The sequence below is a fragment of the Durio zibethinus genome, chromosome 12 (genome assembly GCF_047325235.1).
Source record: "Durio zibethinus cultivar Kanyao isolate XHJ-2024 chromosome 12, ASM4732523v1, whole genome shotgun sequence".
Taxonomy (NCBI): domain Eukaryota; kingdom Viridiplantae; phylum Streptophyta; class Magnoliopsida; order Malvales; family Malvaceae; genus Durio; species Durio zibethinus.
The window spans coordinates 5,547,931-5,565,112 of record NC_143173.1 but is presented as its reverse complement, the minus strand read 5'-3'; the positions used below and the strand labels follow the sequence as shown (position 1 = coordinate 5,565,112).

General features: G+C 29.4%; 2 protein-coding genes across 2 annotated transcripts; one reads left to right on the top strand and one right to left on the bottom strand.

Annotated features, from left to right (window-relative positions):
- Positions 1 to 3,969: 3,969 nt before the first annotated feature.
- LOC111296780 (G2/mitotic-specific cyclin S13-7-like) lies at positions 3,970 to 6,478 on the top strand. Its single transcript, XM_022891231.2, has 7 exons — positions 3,970 to 4,069; positions 4,413 to 4,642; positions 4,765 to 5,049; positions 5,131 to 5,256; positions 5,349 to 5,597; positions 5,676 to 5,834; positions 5,929 to 6,478. The coding sequence occupies exons 1-7, from the start codon at positions 4,033 to 4,035 to the stop codon at positions 6,253 to 6,255; spliced, it is 1,413 nt and encodes a 470-aa protein (XP_022746966.2). The 5' UTR covers positions 3,970 to 4,032; the 3' UTR covers positions 6,256 to 6,478.
- A 2,241-nt stretch (positions 6,479 to 8,719) lies between these two features.
- LOC111296343 (beta-glucosidase 42-like) lies at positions 8,720 to 14,483 on the bottom strand. The gene is made up of 13 exons (XM_022890604.2): positions 14,251 to 14,483; positions 14,060 to 14,126; positions 13,786 to 13,844; positions 13,299 to 13,374; positions 12,535 to 12,609; positions 12,366 to 12,453; positions 11,197 to 11,422; positions 10,769 to 10,884; positions 10,297 to 10,511; positions 10,174 to 10,208; positions 9,567 to 9,669; positions 9,339 to 9,447; positions 8,720 to 9,214 (listed from the first exon to the last, which is right to left on the bottom strand). The coding sequence occupies exons 1-13, from the start codon at positions 14,368 to 14,370 to the stop codon at positions 9,013 to 9,015; spliced, it is 1,491 nt and encodes a 496-aa protein (XP_022746339.1). The 5' UTR covers positions 14,371 to 14,483; the 3' UTR covers positions 8,720 to 9,012.
- Positions 14,484 to 17,182: the final 2,699 nt, after the last annotated feature.

The following is a 17,182-nucleotide window of genomic DNA, read 5'->3' as shown; positions in this document are numbered from 1 at the left end:
TACTGTTATTGTTACTAGCAAGGATTTGATATTAATGAACGCAATACAGATAGTGTTTCCTAATGACATAGGAGTGTTCAAGATAATGACATCAGATCAAATTGAAAAGGAGTTTCAAATCCCAACTCTAACATGTTGAGTAGCAGATTCCTGCACAAGGGCAAAATTGCCTATCATTTGAAAATCTTAGAGGGAGATTTGGCTGATTCATTATAGATAGGTCCACTGCTTAGATTCTTGTACATGGCATTACTTTAGGATTAAATCTATATTGATTGATAATAAGTTAGCAAGCTTACCATGTATAGTTGGCAAGATTTGTAAATTTGTGGGAGTCATTTAAACACTAGTACTGTAAATTTGGCCTATAATTAATCAAATTCAATGTAGCTGGCTTCTATAACAATATCAACAATAATAACAAGAACAAAAAGAATCTCGTTATTAACTTCACAAACTTTAACAAGAATAAAGCCTATACAAATTACTTGACTGAGTTGATTCAACTGACCATTCCATGTATTCAACGTAACATGAGACATGAAGCTCTTCAAGATAAACTTATCTGTTAGACTTCCAAGAAGAGGCTCAGACAGCTTGTCCTCATCATTTCACCCTATCATCATGCTGATGGGTTGGAGTACTTTCTCAAAAAGAATATGATCCTCTGGATGATTAACAATCGGCTCAACATCAAGTTGTTCGACTCGTTGTTTCCTCTCAGTTGGACACCATTGACTTATACTTGGCCCAGGGTCGGCTACACTATGTGCCCTACCGCTACATACCCCACCTCCTCTCGTTTGTGCCATTTTGTTGTCAGATAGAACAAAAGGTCAACAATTTGTCTCTCAACCATTCCATCAAAATAAATTCAAAGCCAATATGCAAATTAATCCTATATTGAATATAGTTTATACTGATGCTGAATAATATATAAATAAATATGAATACAGGTATTGAATTATAAAGAAACAACATGAATTCAATGCTTACCGAAAAAGATTACGGATATGCATATTTGTTGCCATGAATTTAATATCCGAAATGAGTTACTGTAAGATTTTAAACGAGGATAGATATGAATTTTCGTTCTCTTTTGAAACCTAACGAAAACACATTTTTGTACGTTACTAATTCATGCAAAAAAAAAAAAAAAAACCCAAAATATATAGATTTTAATCTAGTTCAATCAAATAAAAAGAAAATCAAATGACCTCTTTATTGGAATGGATTACTTGAAGTTGTTGATTTCATCCAAAAGTTGGAGTCTTAAGGTTGATTGAATTGAGGATTGAAGGGTTTGGGAGAATGTGAAGGACGGAAACAAATAATCCATAAAAACGAATGTGAGATTAAAGTTTGAAGGTTAGAGGGGAAAGGAAATGCAAGGGTAGGGGTAATGGCTTTGAAGAGTAAAAATTTCTCTTCGGTGCTTGAGTTTTGATTGTAAAGAGCTATTGGCTGTGGAGAGTAAAAAGGGGTTGCAGATAGAAATTTCTTTGCAAAAGTTTATGGTCACCTTGTAAAATTACCCAAAAAAAAAAAAAAAAAAGAGAAACGTTTCAAAAACTGCCCGATCATTAACAATTAAAAAAAAAATTATTCTCTCATCTTATCTATAATAATTTTTAAGTCCTAAAATAGAAATTTCCAAATGTTAAGTATAATTTTGTCTATTTTTGTTAACTAGTGTGTTTATATTTGAGGTACAAGGTTGAGGGGCGAATTAATGGGAGGAGGATTGATCTATGGAGTAATTAGGGATGAGAGAAGAGAGAAAAGCACTGGTGAGGAAGGTTAATTTGTACCTTCCCATCCTTGCATCGAATTGACAGTGAGCAAGGTTGGATTGACTCCCCTTGTCAGCAATGGCTTTGACAAAATTTGTTTTTTTTTTTTAGACAAAAATAGAGAGGAAAAGAAAAAAAAAGTTTGAAAAATTTCAAAGAAAAAAAATAATTTTTACTTTTCTTAATTTTCTCATCTTTGTTTCCTTATATTTTCCTTTTTTTAATAAATTTTAATAAAAAATTATAATTTAGAATAATTTCACTAAAAAATTTAATAAGTATATATTTGGTGAATTAAATTTTTTTATATTGAGTAAAAATATTTTGGGCTCTTAATAAAAATAAAGAAATAAGTAGAAATAATAAATTATATAAAAAAGTGAGAAATATGAATTTTTTGTATTAATTTTATTCCTCTCATTTTTTATTTTCTAGTCATTCCCTTTGGTTTTCAAATAAATGCTTCTAAAATCAATATTTAGAATAACTTATTTAAAAATACCAAATATATAAGATTTTATATATTTTTATTTTTTAAAAATTATATATTGCTTTCATAAAAAAATTAAAAAGCTTTAAATATAGAAATGAGAGATAAAAAGCATGTATCCATGCAGGTATAATCACACACACGTGCACACACATATATATATATATAAATATTTTATAAAAAAAAGTTGAGTTTGAATAGTTTTGGAGAAGAAAAAAACTATAGTTGATCTATCACCCCATCTTTTGCCATTTTTTGTTTTCTTACTTTATTTTACTCTTCCTTTTATTATGCATTTTCTATAAAAATATTTAATTTAAAATAATATAAAAATTTATCAATTAATATTTGAAAATAAAAATCTACAACTCCTATAACATAGCCCAAGATTTTTTCAAAAAAAAAAAAAAAGAGAATAGCATGTCCACGAGGATCATCAGTGGTATTAATAAGTTTCTTCACAAAAGCATCTTGCAAACATGTTCCCAAGCAAGTTTAGCCTAACAAAATTTCATAAATTTTGCTCTGAAAAAGACAACCATGTCTCAAACTCATAGTAAACCCCATCACTATCACGCCTACATATCAAAGAGTATCACTATCACAAATTTTGATATTTTGTTCAAATGAATATTTTAATTAAAATCAGGTTAAAATATTAAAAAAATTCTTCTTTTTTTATTATATCAGAAGAGTAAAATCTTAATACAAGTAAAAGAGAAGGAGAAACCTAATTCAAAACTAAACCATTGATGTCCCTTCAAGTGCTTTTAGCAATTAGATCAGAGATTTGGAAACACATTAAAAAAATTCTAAACTATTTCATCATTTTAATAAGATTTTATATTTTTATTATATTCAAATATGTTTTTATTTTTAAATTTATATTTAAATAAAATTTTATTTTAAATAAAATATTTATGTTAGGTATTTATTTAGGCACAAAATAAAGTTTAAAAATTTATTTGGATATAAATTAAATGTTAAGGATTTATTTGGGTTCAAATTAAAAATAAAGAGAGTTTATTTGGTGCAATAAAAATATATGAATTTATCTAAATAAAATGATAAAATTCATGAGTCTTTTATTATTTTAATCTAAAAATTATAATAAGTTGTTTACAATTCATCACTTGTTTACTGAGAAATTTTATGTAGATATTGTTTATAGTTAATTTCGTATATATCATTGAAAGGTTTTAATGTTCAAGCATAGTTATAATATATATATGTATGTACTAAACATTGATCATGTGACTGATTTAACTTCAAAAAATTTATAATTTCATCTTTTTCTTTTTGCATAATGCTAAAATCACTATGGTTTTGGTAATTTAAATTTGTTATTTTTAATATAATTAAATATAAATTTTATAACAAACAAAAATTAAAGATTGGATCATTTTGTTACTAATAATAATAATAATAATAATAATAATAATAATAATAATAATAATAATAATATAATTAAATGTAAGGCAAAGTCAAAACGCAAACGGTAACTTTTGTTAGCTCCCTGTACATGAAGCCACACACATAAGAGATAGGCTAACGGCTCTAATTTGCAGAGCGTGTTGTCAACCGTTGGATTTAAAAGGATCCAACGGGAGAGATTGAAAAGAGAAATATGACCGTTGGCTCCTCAGTTTCGAAAGGAAATAAATCTTCCCTCTTTTCTCATTCCCAAAAACCTCAAAAATATACAGAGGAGAAGAGAGAGTCAGAGAAACCCATTCGAAATAATCAAAAATGGCTTCAAGACCCATTGTACCTCAACAAGCCAGAGGTATTATTATCATCGTTCATCGATAGTCTCTTTCAATCTCTTAAAAGATTATATATTCATGTTCATCGATAGTCAGTTTTTGTTTGGGGGAATCCCGAATTAATTTTCTTTTTCTTTGTTCAATATTTGTTAGGATATGCTTGTTTCCTTTTTGTCAAATGATTTTATGGGTATCTTCAAAGTTCATTGGCCAAAAAAAGAAAACGATTCTTTGTTTAATTTTAAAGGGTCATAGCGTTTTGCACTTGTTTGGGGGGAATCTATTGAAACTGTATCAATCATTCTTCAGTCTTCAGTGTTTTAGCAGGACTGAATCATTCAAGAAATAATGATTTCTTTGCAGGCGAGGCCGGCGTTGGAGGAGCAAGAGCAGCAGTTCATAAGCAGACAAAGAAGACTGAGGTAGGAGATGGGAGGCGCCGCCGTGCATTGGGAGATATTGGGAATCTGGTGAATGTTAGAGGAATGGTTGATGGCAAGCCTCAGCCTCAGATTCATCGTCCCCTCACAAGGTCTTTCTGCGCACAATTACTTGCCAATGCACAAGCTAACGTAGCCGCTGAGAACAACAAGGTATATTGTAAACCTTTTTTTTTTTTTTTCACATTTCTTTACTGGAAATAATAAAGTAAAAGAGTTTGTAGCAAGAAGTTAGTTTTTTTACTTAATATTTCAATTTGTTCCTTGGAATACAGAAAAATGTTTGTGTTAATGTCGATAAAGCTTCTGTTCTTGATGGAGCCGCTGTGCCTAAAAGGGCTGTTGTTGCTGCTGCTGCACCAAAGCCCGTTCAAAATAAACCAACTGCTAAGCCCAAACCGGCGGAAGTTATTGAAATTAGTCCGGATACTGAAGAAGCGGTGAAGGTGAAGGAGAAGAAAGACAAGGTTCCTGTCAATAACAAGAAAGCAACTGAGGGAGAGGGATCATCAAACAAGAAACTACATACTCTTTCCTCAGTCCTCACAGCCAGAAGCAAGGTGATTTTTTGTATCTTGAGGGGGTAATCTTCACCGGTTTCTAATCTTATGTTTCCAACTTCAAATTTGATCCTATTGCAGGCCGCCTGTGGGATTGCCAACAAGCCAAAGGAGGAGATTGTTGATATTGATAAAGCAGATGCTAATAACGACTTGGCTGGGGTGGAATATGTTGATGACATCTACAAGTTCTATAAATCAGCTGAGGTAACAAATATATATCAACAAATTCATCCGTTTGTATTTTGTATAAGATGACTTTCAAGTGCTGACATTTTATGAAACGTTTGAAAATGCAGAATGAGAGCAGGCCACATGACTATATGCACTTGCAAACTGATATTAATGAGAAGATGAGGGCAATTCTTATTGATTGGCTGATAGATGTCCATCAAAAGTTTGACCTTTCACCCGAAGCACTCTATCTCACCATCAATTTGATTGATCGGTTCCTTTCTGTGAAAATTGTGCCTAGGAGGGAATTACAACTTCTGGGCATGAGTGCCATGCTTATTGCAACCAAATATGAAGAAATCTGGCCCCCAGAGGTGTGAGTTTTTATTTTCTTTATCATATCTTTTATGTGTCGCCTTGGCTAACTGTGACGATGAACTAAAAAAATGTAGGTCAATGATCTAGTATGCATTGCAGATAGAGCTTACACTCATGAACAAATACTTATCATGGAGAAAACTATACTGGGAAGGTTGGAATGGACTTTGACAGTGCCCACACCCTATGTATTCCTAGTTCGATTCATCAAGGCATCGGTTCCTGATGAGAAGGTGAGGATTCTTCTTCCTTTCCAAGTAAAACATACTTTTTTTTTGTTTGTTTCAGATGCTTACTTTCTATATGTTTGCTTTGCTTGTGATATAGATGGAAAACATGGTATATTTCCTAGCAGAGTTGGGAGTGATGCATTATGAGACCATAATGTTCTGCCCATCAATGGTAGCTGCCTCAGCAGTCTATGCTGCTCGTTGCACTCTAAACAAGAACCCTACTTGGACTGACACACTCAAGTTTCACACTGGTTACTCTGAACCACAGCTCTTGGATTGTGCTAAACTGCTGGCTTGTTTCCATTCAAAGGCTGCAGAAAGTAGGCTTAAGGTTATATACAGAAAGTACTCGAGTTCTCAGCGAGGAGCTGTTGCATTGCTTCCACCAGCCCAAAAGCTATTATCTGCTGCTTCAGTTTAAAAATATGCTTAGATTTTTATTTTAGGTTCGGAACAGTTTACTTGCTGTCAACGATTGATCCCATTAAAAAAACTCATTGATTAGCAGAGTTGTTTTTGAGTTGGGTTTTATTTTCAGCCCAATTTTGAGTTGTTTTAAATTGTATTGGGGCTTCATAGTTATCAAGCGGAAAGAAATTTTGTATATATAACATGGATGCGCATCTGAAATTCATCGAAAGTTCAAAACAAACTAATCTTGAAATGCAATAAAAATACGCCAAATTTTTATTCGAAATTTGTTCGAAATACATGAAAAATACATGCTATCTGAAATTCATCAAAAGTTAAAAAAACATGCTACTTTCATAAAAATATGAACTTAAAAATAATTTTAAAATTCTAATTTTTTTAATATTAAAATATATTATTATTTTTTAAAAATTTAAAATTTAAACTTTCAACTCAAGTTATTTAATAATTCAACCACAAAATTATAAATTCTAAGGTCATATATAACTACAAATTTTGAAATATAAATAAAATTCATAGAACAATTAATTACTAGTTAGAAATGAAATTACTTAATATTTTATTAAAATCGTATTTTATATATTAATAGTTAGATATAATATTTATATTTTAATAAATATAATAAATACTAATAAATAATTATAAATAATAATTATTTATATTTATTAAAATATGAATATTATTTATTAAAAACAATATCTATATATAAAATTAATAAAAATGAAATATTTATATTCATATGAAAATTAGTAAAAAGGAAATTAAAATCATTTTTTATATTTTTATATGAATGTAGATTTTTTTTATTAATTTTGCATATATACATTTTCTTTTATTAATTATTTTCGATCATGGTGAAATAGTTAATCATTTTTATTAACATTTCATTTTTATTAATTTTATATATTATTGTTTTGATAATTACTTTTAATTATGGAATCAATTAATAAAATATTTTGTTAGATTATCTTTTTTTAAATTGCTTATTTTTACACATGTATAAATATTTTTGCAATGTCATTATTTATATGTCTCAAAATATATCAGCATATTATAATATAAAGATACAAGGGTTTTGATAGTAAAAAAAATAAAAGTTTAGGGGTTTATTTAGATCAAATAGTAATATAATGGTTTAATTAGATTATTTTGAATACTTGAAAGGTTTTTTTTTTTTTTTCATATTTTACATAGATTTATTAGTTAGTATTGAATCAGTCTGATTTAAAAAACTCGCATGATTTATTGATTTATTAAGTAAACAGCTAGTTTATAACAGTTTAAAGTGGTTTACTTACAAATAATTATAGAATTAGACCAGTTTCAGTATTGGTTTATTGATTCAATTGGTTAGACCGACGATCCGATCCCATTCTGATAATCATGCTTTCTCCCTAAATCACTTTCTAAACATAGTAATTGATTACTATATTTTATCAATTACTACATTTTCAACTAAGAAAAGTTGTTGATATTAAAAATATAAAATTTATTTTGCTATTATTTTATACAATAATACTTTTGAAATTATAAAAAGCTCAAAATTAAAATTTTTCAACAATTTACAATTTTCTTTTAAAAATGTTTTTATTATAATTAATTTTTTTATAACATATGATAATATATGACTATGTTTCTAACATAACAATATTGTATAAACGAAAAAAATTGCATTTATTTTTATTTTATTTAATATAAGATCAACTACATTTATAATTATGAAATGTTGTCTTTTTGAAACTTATCATTGAAAACAAATATTTAAATTTATAAAAATTCAATTATACATAATCATTGCCAGATGTCCAATTATGTGGCTTAGAATGTAGCTTCGCATGTCAAAATGGATATTAATTTATCATGTAATTACGTTGATTTTCAAGGTAAAATAAATCGTAAAAAATTATTATTGAAGGCAAATTAAAAGTGGGATAAATTTTAAATTTCGTTATAAATCTTATAAAACCTCAAGAAAAGAAGGGTTTCTAATTTAGGGCGATCACCTTCCTTTTTTGATACTGTTAAAAATCTTAAAAAACCTTAAACATCAGATTTCCTTAACCAAACTAAAAAATCAAATTGTAAAAGTAAGATTTCGGCTAGTAATTTTATTTTCCTCCTAATCAAATGCCACCAAATATTAATGAGTATTTCACATAAAAAAATAAAGTTTGGAAATGAAAAGAAAAGATAATAAATAAATAGGAAAAAAAAAGGAGAAAAGTAATGCAGGTTTACAAACCAAAATTTATTAATATTTAGGTATAATACCCTGTTTTTCTTTTAAAATGAATCAAGTTTTCTACTAAAGTACATTTACTACTTTACAATGATAATCTTGCAAAAAATATCAAATGCTACCTTAGACTATTTTGTAAAAGCATAAATGCCTTTTTTTTGCCAAAAAAAAATTCAATCAATCATTAGACTTTACAAAAATCAAAATAATGAAATAAAAGCAAACATATTTAAATAATAAATAAACAAGGATATTCGAATAATTCATTTTAACATTTTCTGAATTCATTAGATCATAGATAGAGATAACATCTTGACTTGATAAAAACCTGAAATAATTACAGAAGGTGGTTTATGGCAGATAGTCGCCAACCATATTTATTCAAATTAAGGTTTAATTGAAAAAAAAAGTCCACAGTCTTTATTTGCATTTGCTCAATTATGGGCATTGAGATGAACAACGTGTTGTAATGCTGATTGTAATTGCTCATTCTTCATTCTTCATTCTTCAATCTTCGTTGTTCTTGTTACTTCCATCGTCAGCACCTTTCAAGAAGTGCTTGAACCAAAATGCAGATGACTTAGGATGGCGATTGAGGCCATTTTTGTAGTCAACATATACCAAACCAAAGCGCTTGGTGTAGCCATGAGACCACTCAAAGTTGTCCATTAATGACCATGCGAAATATCCCCTCACATCCACTCCATCCCTGCAGTCAATGCATGCAATTTCTTCCTTAATTCTCAAGTATCTTATCAAATCTGCAACGATTTATTGGCTCCTCGAAGAAACAATGAGGTAATCTATGCAAGTTCTATATTTTAAGTACTTACTTGATTGCTTGAGCAACAGCAGCAAGGTATCCTTTGTAAAACCGAACCCTCAGTTTGTCATCAAGCATCTCATGCAGAGCGGCACTGTCGTTTTCTTCATCATCCATACCTAAATTGCAGCAAGCATTGAAGGTTTTTTTTTTTTGAGAATATCATTAGTTTTTAAACTAAATATGACAAGTACATATTTATTCTTGTATGCAAAGTAGAAAAGGTTTAATTGCATACCATTCTCCATAATATATATTGGTGGACAACTGTATGTATCAGCTATGTAATTAAGAACCTTCCGCATGCCCCAAGGAACAATATAGAGCCAGTCTGATGCCGCCTGCCATTAAGAAAATCTGTTCAATGACCGCAAATTTTATATATAGTAGTGTTGCATATGATATTGACTAAAGCAAATAAATTGCAAGAAAAATAAACTTTAGAAAAGGCACTTGAAAAGCTATTTAAGGATAATAGTTTCCCCGCAAAAAAACTTTTGAAAATATTTTCCTCATGATACGTACAATGCCTTAATCAAAGAATAACAAGATTGCACTTAAAATTTTTTTTTTTTAACACACTTGAATCAAAAACAAGAAATGAGAATGATAGAGAATGATTTAATTCTTCAATTGATTATATATAAAGTTGTGTTAAATAAACGGTAATAAAATTATTTATAAGTCCAAATCGATAATGTAAACACTTATTTATGAAAAGGCACCACTTTTTTGGAATGAAGCATCATATCCAACGGACAAGATTTTTGGATTTCCAGCAAAGGCATTCGAATGCCTGATCCATAAACCGTTGACAAATTTCACACAGAGATTGATATTCATACCTTTTCACCAATCATCTCGCCATCTTCCCATTCCACTGTCAATAAGCATGGGCATTAATGATATGAACAACCTAACAAAACAGTTGAAAATTCTTGGAAATCGGTTGAGGTGTTTATCATTACCAATTTTCTGAATCTGTTGTGCTTTATCAAAATGACCTTCTTCAGCACCATCTGCTGCATGAGAAACTAACCTCGACGTATACTGATTTAAACCAACAAAGTCCATGGAGCTATCAAGTAACTCCCTGTCTTCCTCTGTGAACTCTGGAAGCTGATCCCCGAGTCGCTCACGCATGCTTTTAGGATAGTCTCCAAAATACAATGGATGCAAGAACCTGTTAATAAACGTTTATTGGAACAACAGCTGATATGGGTCAATATGAAGTGTCAATACATACAAGATACATACATACATACATATTAATAGAAAAATATCCGACTTTCTCGAGCAGCAAGCTCTTTTTATTTTGTGCATTATCATGTAAGTGCACATAGGTGAATGCATGTAGGAGTGCATAGGCATAAAAATAGTACTTTATAATTAATTTTTGTAAAACAAATAATAACAATGACTGAGTTTGAGGGAAACTACCATCCAAGCTGAAATTCAACCCGCCTTACTGCAGCACATTTATCCTCCAATTTATCTGAATTTGCCTCTCCCCATTCGCAATCGACCACTATTCCTACCTGTCCCCCTTGCTTATCCTACAAAATAGGTACAACAACAGCAGCAGCAAGAATAGCAGGTTATTTTTATAGCAATGCAAATATTTTTCTATTTTTTCCCAATAAATGCAATTAATTAGACAGCATCTATATTTACAACTCTTATAAGTTGAAATATCAAATCGTAGCCACCAGACGGAGGTCATTCTTGCTGTTATATGCCATTACATTGGATAAACAAAAAATGATAAATCAAGAACTAAAAAGAGCATGAAAGTAGAATGTCTTGTTCAAACAGATAACTAATTGATTAGAAGAACAAAAAAGATTCAGTGGTAGGAAGTAACTTACCTTGTACTTACTTTGGTATATGGAAACAGCTGCAGCATGGGCCAAAATCATATGGTGTGCAGCCAAATATGTTTCTGTTGATGAATTTTCACGTCTCCCAGGGGCAGATGTTCCAGTATCATACCCTCCCACAGCAATATGCAGTGGCTCATTTATTGTAGTCCAGGTCTTTACTCTATCGCCAAAATGTGCAAAGCAAGTATCTGCATAGATAGCAAAGTAGTCTCTGGACATTGGCCAGATGAACATTGTCCATCAGTCCTTAAATACAGTCAAGAGGGATTTCATGGTAAGTTAAATGTTGTATAAGATGCACTGCTTTAACAAATTAAAGCCATACCAAAAACACATCTGTAACATGTAAGCTTAGAATGTGCACATGCATGAAGCAAATGCATTTCAAAGCAATAAACAAATTCATCATATATAGGATGAGCATAAAACAATAACCAGAAGGATGAAGTGCTTTTACAATTGTTAAGGGTGCTTTATAACAAGCAAAATGGTAAAGTAGGGATATCTAAATGGACCATCACGTTGGAATAAAAAAAAAATGAAGCAACTCTAAATTGTTCTATGCCTTATGGAACAGCTTTCTTCTTGCATCAAATTGCTTAGGGACTGGAGCTATCATTTTTTGTGGGCTAAGAAAATAGAAGAGGTTACGTTAGATGTAAGGACCTTTTACTCGTATGTATGTATGTATGTACAGTAACTGTTTAATGTATCAACCAAACAAGTGTTGATGATAATATGATATCCTCAAAAAGTGTTTTCATCAATTGCATCACAGTCACTATCATGCAAGTTTCACTGTATATCAGCAGTCAAACGTCCTAGCCATTGATGCGAAATTGTTCCGTCAGGAATAAGAATAAACAGCAGGTTTAGATGGAATCAGTAAGCTATGTATACATCAAAGAAAGATCAGGACATGAGAGGCAGAAATGAGTGACAAATACACGAGACATTCCAAATACATGAAGAAATTAATGTTGAAGTGTAGATATTGGAATACACTCAGAATTTTTATGTAGAAAAAGCATTTCACTACCAGAAAGAAAAATCTCTCTTCAATTTTCCATGTACAATATGCAAGTAATTACGCAAGAAAACATTACTGAACATCGGCTCATGAACAAAAAATTTAATGGTAATGTGAAACTTACACAATTTGCTTGTTTAACCACCCTCCTATTGACTCATGAAGATGCAATGGAAGATCCCAATGATGCAAAGTCGCATAGGGTTCAACACCTGTAAGTGCAAAGGCAATATTCTTCAAGTTGTATATTGATATGGCATTTATAAGGAAGTTAAGCCCAAATAGTATCATACCCTTTTCAAGAAGGGCATCAATCAAATTGTTGTAGAAAGTAATTCCCTCCTCATTAACTTGGGTTCCCAAACCATCTGCATGCATCAACAAAAGATATGAATACTACTTTATAATGACCATGCTGGGTAACACTATAAGATAATAAAGCAATGAAAGTCATCAAATAAGTAGTTCAAAATTACTGTTCTATAACTTTTTGTGAAAATGATCATGATTGATGAAGTCATGGACTAGTATCAGAAACAATCCTCATATTACCATTTTTTGTTCTTAAAAGAGATATGACCTTTTTAATCAATTAAAATGTCAGAACTCGCGGCCTGATAAGTCCCATGCCTTAGATTCACAGTGCACATAATTGAGCCAAAGGCTCACTGACATCCCCGCACCCCACCTTTTCATTTTTAAGTTGCTCTCCTAGTTTTGTATGTCAGATCGTAGCAGATTGTGCATTTGCTTGATATGTACAATTTTTACTCACGTTTGTACCACCCGATTCACTATCTAAGTACAGAGCAGATTGGCAATGTTATCTATTGTAAGTAATTGCTGCTTAGAGCACTGGTACAGCATTTCTTTTCGAATGGCAACCAACTCTCCATTACCCAAAAGAACATTCATCAGAGGTATAGGGGGAAAAGCCAAAAACAAACAAAAGCCAAATGGATGCTCAATGCTATATTATATTCTATTGTGCATGGTAATGATACATCTGAAAATGAAAGTCGAAAATAAAATTAAAATCTTGAGAAGATGAACATACCTGGGAAAATACGAGGCCATGATATCGAAAATCTATAAGCTTTGAACCCCAACTCAGATATAAGGTCGACATCTTCCTGTATGCCACCGTTTACTTTAGATTCAGAAAAGAAGAAAAATTGACAGATAGAGAAAAGAGGATTCTTAGGAGAGCATATATAAAAATTGATGAATAAAAACCATAATATGCAAGCATATGCTATTGTGTGCGACGGCCAAAATTAAAAGCTCTCGAGGGTCAAAACAAAAGCTGCCAAAGTTTAGCGATCTGCTGAGACCTGCACAACCAACATGGGATATTGTCCTGTTTTGACTCAAAAGTCTCATCTTGCATACATAGGTTAAAGTCTCTGCGTATTAATCATGATATATCTTCGCAAATTTCAATTATGGAACTTGGGGGAGTTACCTACTCGGTAGAGAAATAATATGAAAAAAAAAAAAAAAAACCAAGTTGATCATATCTAATACCTATAATATACACTAACCTTGTACCGGTGATAATGATCCACTGCCACATCACCACTGCTTCCATCAATAATTTTTCCTAATAAAACAAGAAAGATGAACAACCAAAACCGAGTATAGCACATTATGACAATTCAACAAGCGTAAGTATATTTTGCAGTTTGGGTTTCGAGGGAGAAAATAAATAAATAAATTCTTCAGAAAAAGGAAAACATGTTGGCAGCTGCCAATTTCCGCTAGTATATGTATTATGGATACTTATTTTATTTATTTATTTATCATATTCATATAAACCTTCAGTGTGTGAGAAAACATCCCATATGCTTGCACCCCTGCCACCCTCCTTGACACCTCCTTCAATCTATCAAAAGAAAAAAAAAGAACAAGTTTGAAAATGAAAATTTGTGTCTGATCCTAATTAACAGATACAGCAGCAGTTACTATTGTTAAAAGCAATTCCAACAAGAATAATAAAAAAAAAAGACCTGATAGGAAGCAGTAGCAACACCAAAGACAAAGTCAGGAGGGAAATCAGCTCGACAAACTTCTTTTGTGTTGGAATCATGTTCTTCCTCTTCCTTCAGAATATGCTTCTTCTTAGCCATTTTTCTTGTTAAGAAATCTGAGTGCGTGAGTGAGTGAGAGAGGCAGTTGCCTATGTTTATATACCGAAGGGCACTTGAAGTACTGTTGCTTTCACTGTTTGGACTTGGTTCCTATCCTACATAAGCTCTTTGGCGCCAACTATAAATACTAATATATCAAAATTTATATAGAGAGAGAAGTCAACTTTTATCATACGTTTTTTTAATAATTAATTTTAATAAATTAAAGAGATGAAATTAATTTTTTTTTGTTGTCTCACATTATTATTTGAATTTATTGAAATTAATGATTAAAAAAAGTATAAAAATGAATAAAACTTTTTGTTTAACTTGATCTTTTCATGTATGTATATATATATATACATATATATATATATATAAAGAAAAATTAATTTATATTGTATAAAACTAAAAAATTTAATGAGTTTTTTAACTATTAATTTCAATAAATCTAAAAAAAGAAAAAATCAAGTTAAAAAGTAAAAAAAAAAGGGCATCTTATTATTTGCATTTATTAAAATCAATGATAAAAAAAATATAAAAATATTAAAAACTTTATCGGTATAAATCGATCATTCCTTCTATATATATATATGTATATGGGAGGAATTAAGTTCTATTAGTATAAAACTAAAGTTATATTTTTTTAATCAATAATTTTAATATATCTAAAAGATAGAGAGAGACAAGTGACAAAGAGAAAAAAAAAAATCTCTTTCCTTAAATTTATTAAAAATAATAATAAAAAAAAGTTATAAAAATGATGTAAAAACTTTATTAATATAACTCCATCCCTCTCTCTCTCTCTCTCTCTCTCTCTCTCTCTCTCTCTCTCTCTCACACACACACACACACACACACACACACACACACACACACACACACATATATATATATAAACTCGATCCCTAATTGCAAGTTGATAAGTGCTATTTTTAAGATCATTTAAGAGAGAATTAGTATCAACAAAATTTGAGATATTTTTTATTACATTATAAAAAAAAATTGGGATTTTTGTCTTGTCTAGATGATAGGGAAAAAATTTTCAAATATTTAAATTTCAGATTAATTAAGTCTCACCAAAATATAAGCATTTTTTTAAAAATTTAATTGTTCAAAATTTAAAGTTCACATGAAACTTAATTTTTCTTATTTGACCACACTTCATATTGATTTTTCTTCGATTATGTATTGATCTTTACTTGCACATATACTCTGATCATAATATAAAGATAAGTAATTGAAAATGTGAATCACAACCCTAAATTAATATCTAATAAAAGAATAAAAATAGCTTAAAAATCTAATAATTAGAATACCAAAAATTAATTATGTTTTTTTAATGAAAGTACTAATACAAAATAAATTACAATTATATTTAAATATTTATTATATATTAAAATTAATAAATTAATTCATATAACTTGATAAATCCATCATAAAATTGTATCAAATCTTTAATAGAGGACACTTTAAACTTGGAATCTCAATATTTTAAAATCACTTTCTTACCATTAAGTTGAAGTATCATTAGCTTAGTGATAAATAAATTAATAATTCAAAGAAAAAACCTAAATTGTTAAATAAATTTTACTTTCGAAAATTAGATTTCAAGTTAAACTCTTTTTTTTTTTTTCAATTGAATCATTAATGAATTAAGAAAAGGAAAAACTAAATAATAGATCGATCACAAGATTTCAAATTTTTAAGATCACAAGATCTTAAAAAACTTGAACAAAAATTAAATAATTATTCAAATTCTTCTTGTTTTATAATAATCAATTGAGATTTTAAATATTTATTTTTATTTGATTAAACCTTTAAACATTTATTTTCTTCTAAGTAAACTCTTAAGTATCTACTTTTTCTCAATCGAGTCTTCGATTGGACGGAAATGCATGTTGGCAATTAATCAATTTTTAAAAAAAAAAGATTTAATAGATAAAAATATATATTTAAAGATTTAATTGATTAAAATAAAATGATAGAACATTGGACGATTATTTAATTTTATTTCTAAAACCTTTTATACTTATATGCCTAAAATTTTTTTATCTCATTTATATTTTCAGTCAGAATTGAATAATTTAATCCTTTTGAATGCTTAAAATATGGTTTTGTAAATTATGAAAGCATATTTTACCATTTATGCTCATATAGACAAGCTGGCATTGATTTATTTGGTGCCTGTCCTTCAAAAGTGATGTTTTTTCTGCTTTTAATTTGAAACAGTGAAGGATTTTTCTTTTTCAAGCATCTAATTCTATTTCTTTCAATTCCATCTTTGCATCTATAAATGCTTTGCATTAGCTGTTAGATTCTTTACATGAAAAGGAAAAAAAAATATAATTTTCTTTGGAATAGGATGCCTGCTCAATGAAATTAACGTGGGAATTTAGTTCTATACCTTTGTCCCCTTTCCTTTTTTATGGATAATAACTAATAAGACCTTTGTAACATTTTATGTGATCAAAATACTCAAATTTAATTTATATATGAGTTTTTTTTTTTATCATGGTTGTAATAGTTTTTGATTTAGGTGAATTAGAAAAAAAAAAAGAAATTTTAACTTTGAAGAATGAATAACATTTTATTAAAGATAATTATATATTTAGTATATAATAAAATTTTAAACTCTTCAAATCTTCGAAAAAAAATAGAGAAAATATTTATAGAAAAGGACCTTTTTATAATTCATGAATAGTCACAAATTTATGTTATCATGCAACTGATACGAGCAGTTGTTTTTGTGAAACATAACTATTCAGAAAATAAATAAAATTAAATAGATTAATTTTATTTAGTCTGAAAA

Bases quoted from the DNA above. Each gene is read 5' to 3' on its own strand.
- LOC111296343 (XM_022890604.2), bottom strand. From the start codon at position 14,370: ATGGCTAAGAAGAAGCATATTCTGAAGGAAGAGGAAGAACATGATTCC. The intron at 10,209-10,296 runs GTAATGATAAAC...GCTTATTGACAG, and splicing joins ACAACAGATTCAGAAAATTG to TGGAATGGGAAGATGGCGAG. The intron at 9,448-9,566 runs GTATGCAATTAA...GCTGCAATTTAG, and splicing joins AATATATATTATGGAGAATG to GTATGGATGATGAAGAAAAC.
- LOC111296780 (XM_022891231.2), top strand. From the start codon at position 4,033: ATGGCTTCAAGACCCATTGTACCTCAACAAGCCAGAG. The intron at 5,050-5,130 runs GTGATTTTTTGT...ATCCTATTGCAG, and splicing joins TCCTCACAGCCAGAAGCAAG to GCCGCCTGTGGGATTGCCAA. The intron at 5,835-5,928 runs GTGAGGATTCTT...CTTGTGATATAG, and splicing joins CATCGGTTCCTGATGAGAAG to ATGGAAAACATGGTATATTT.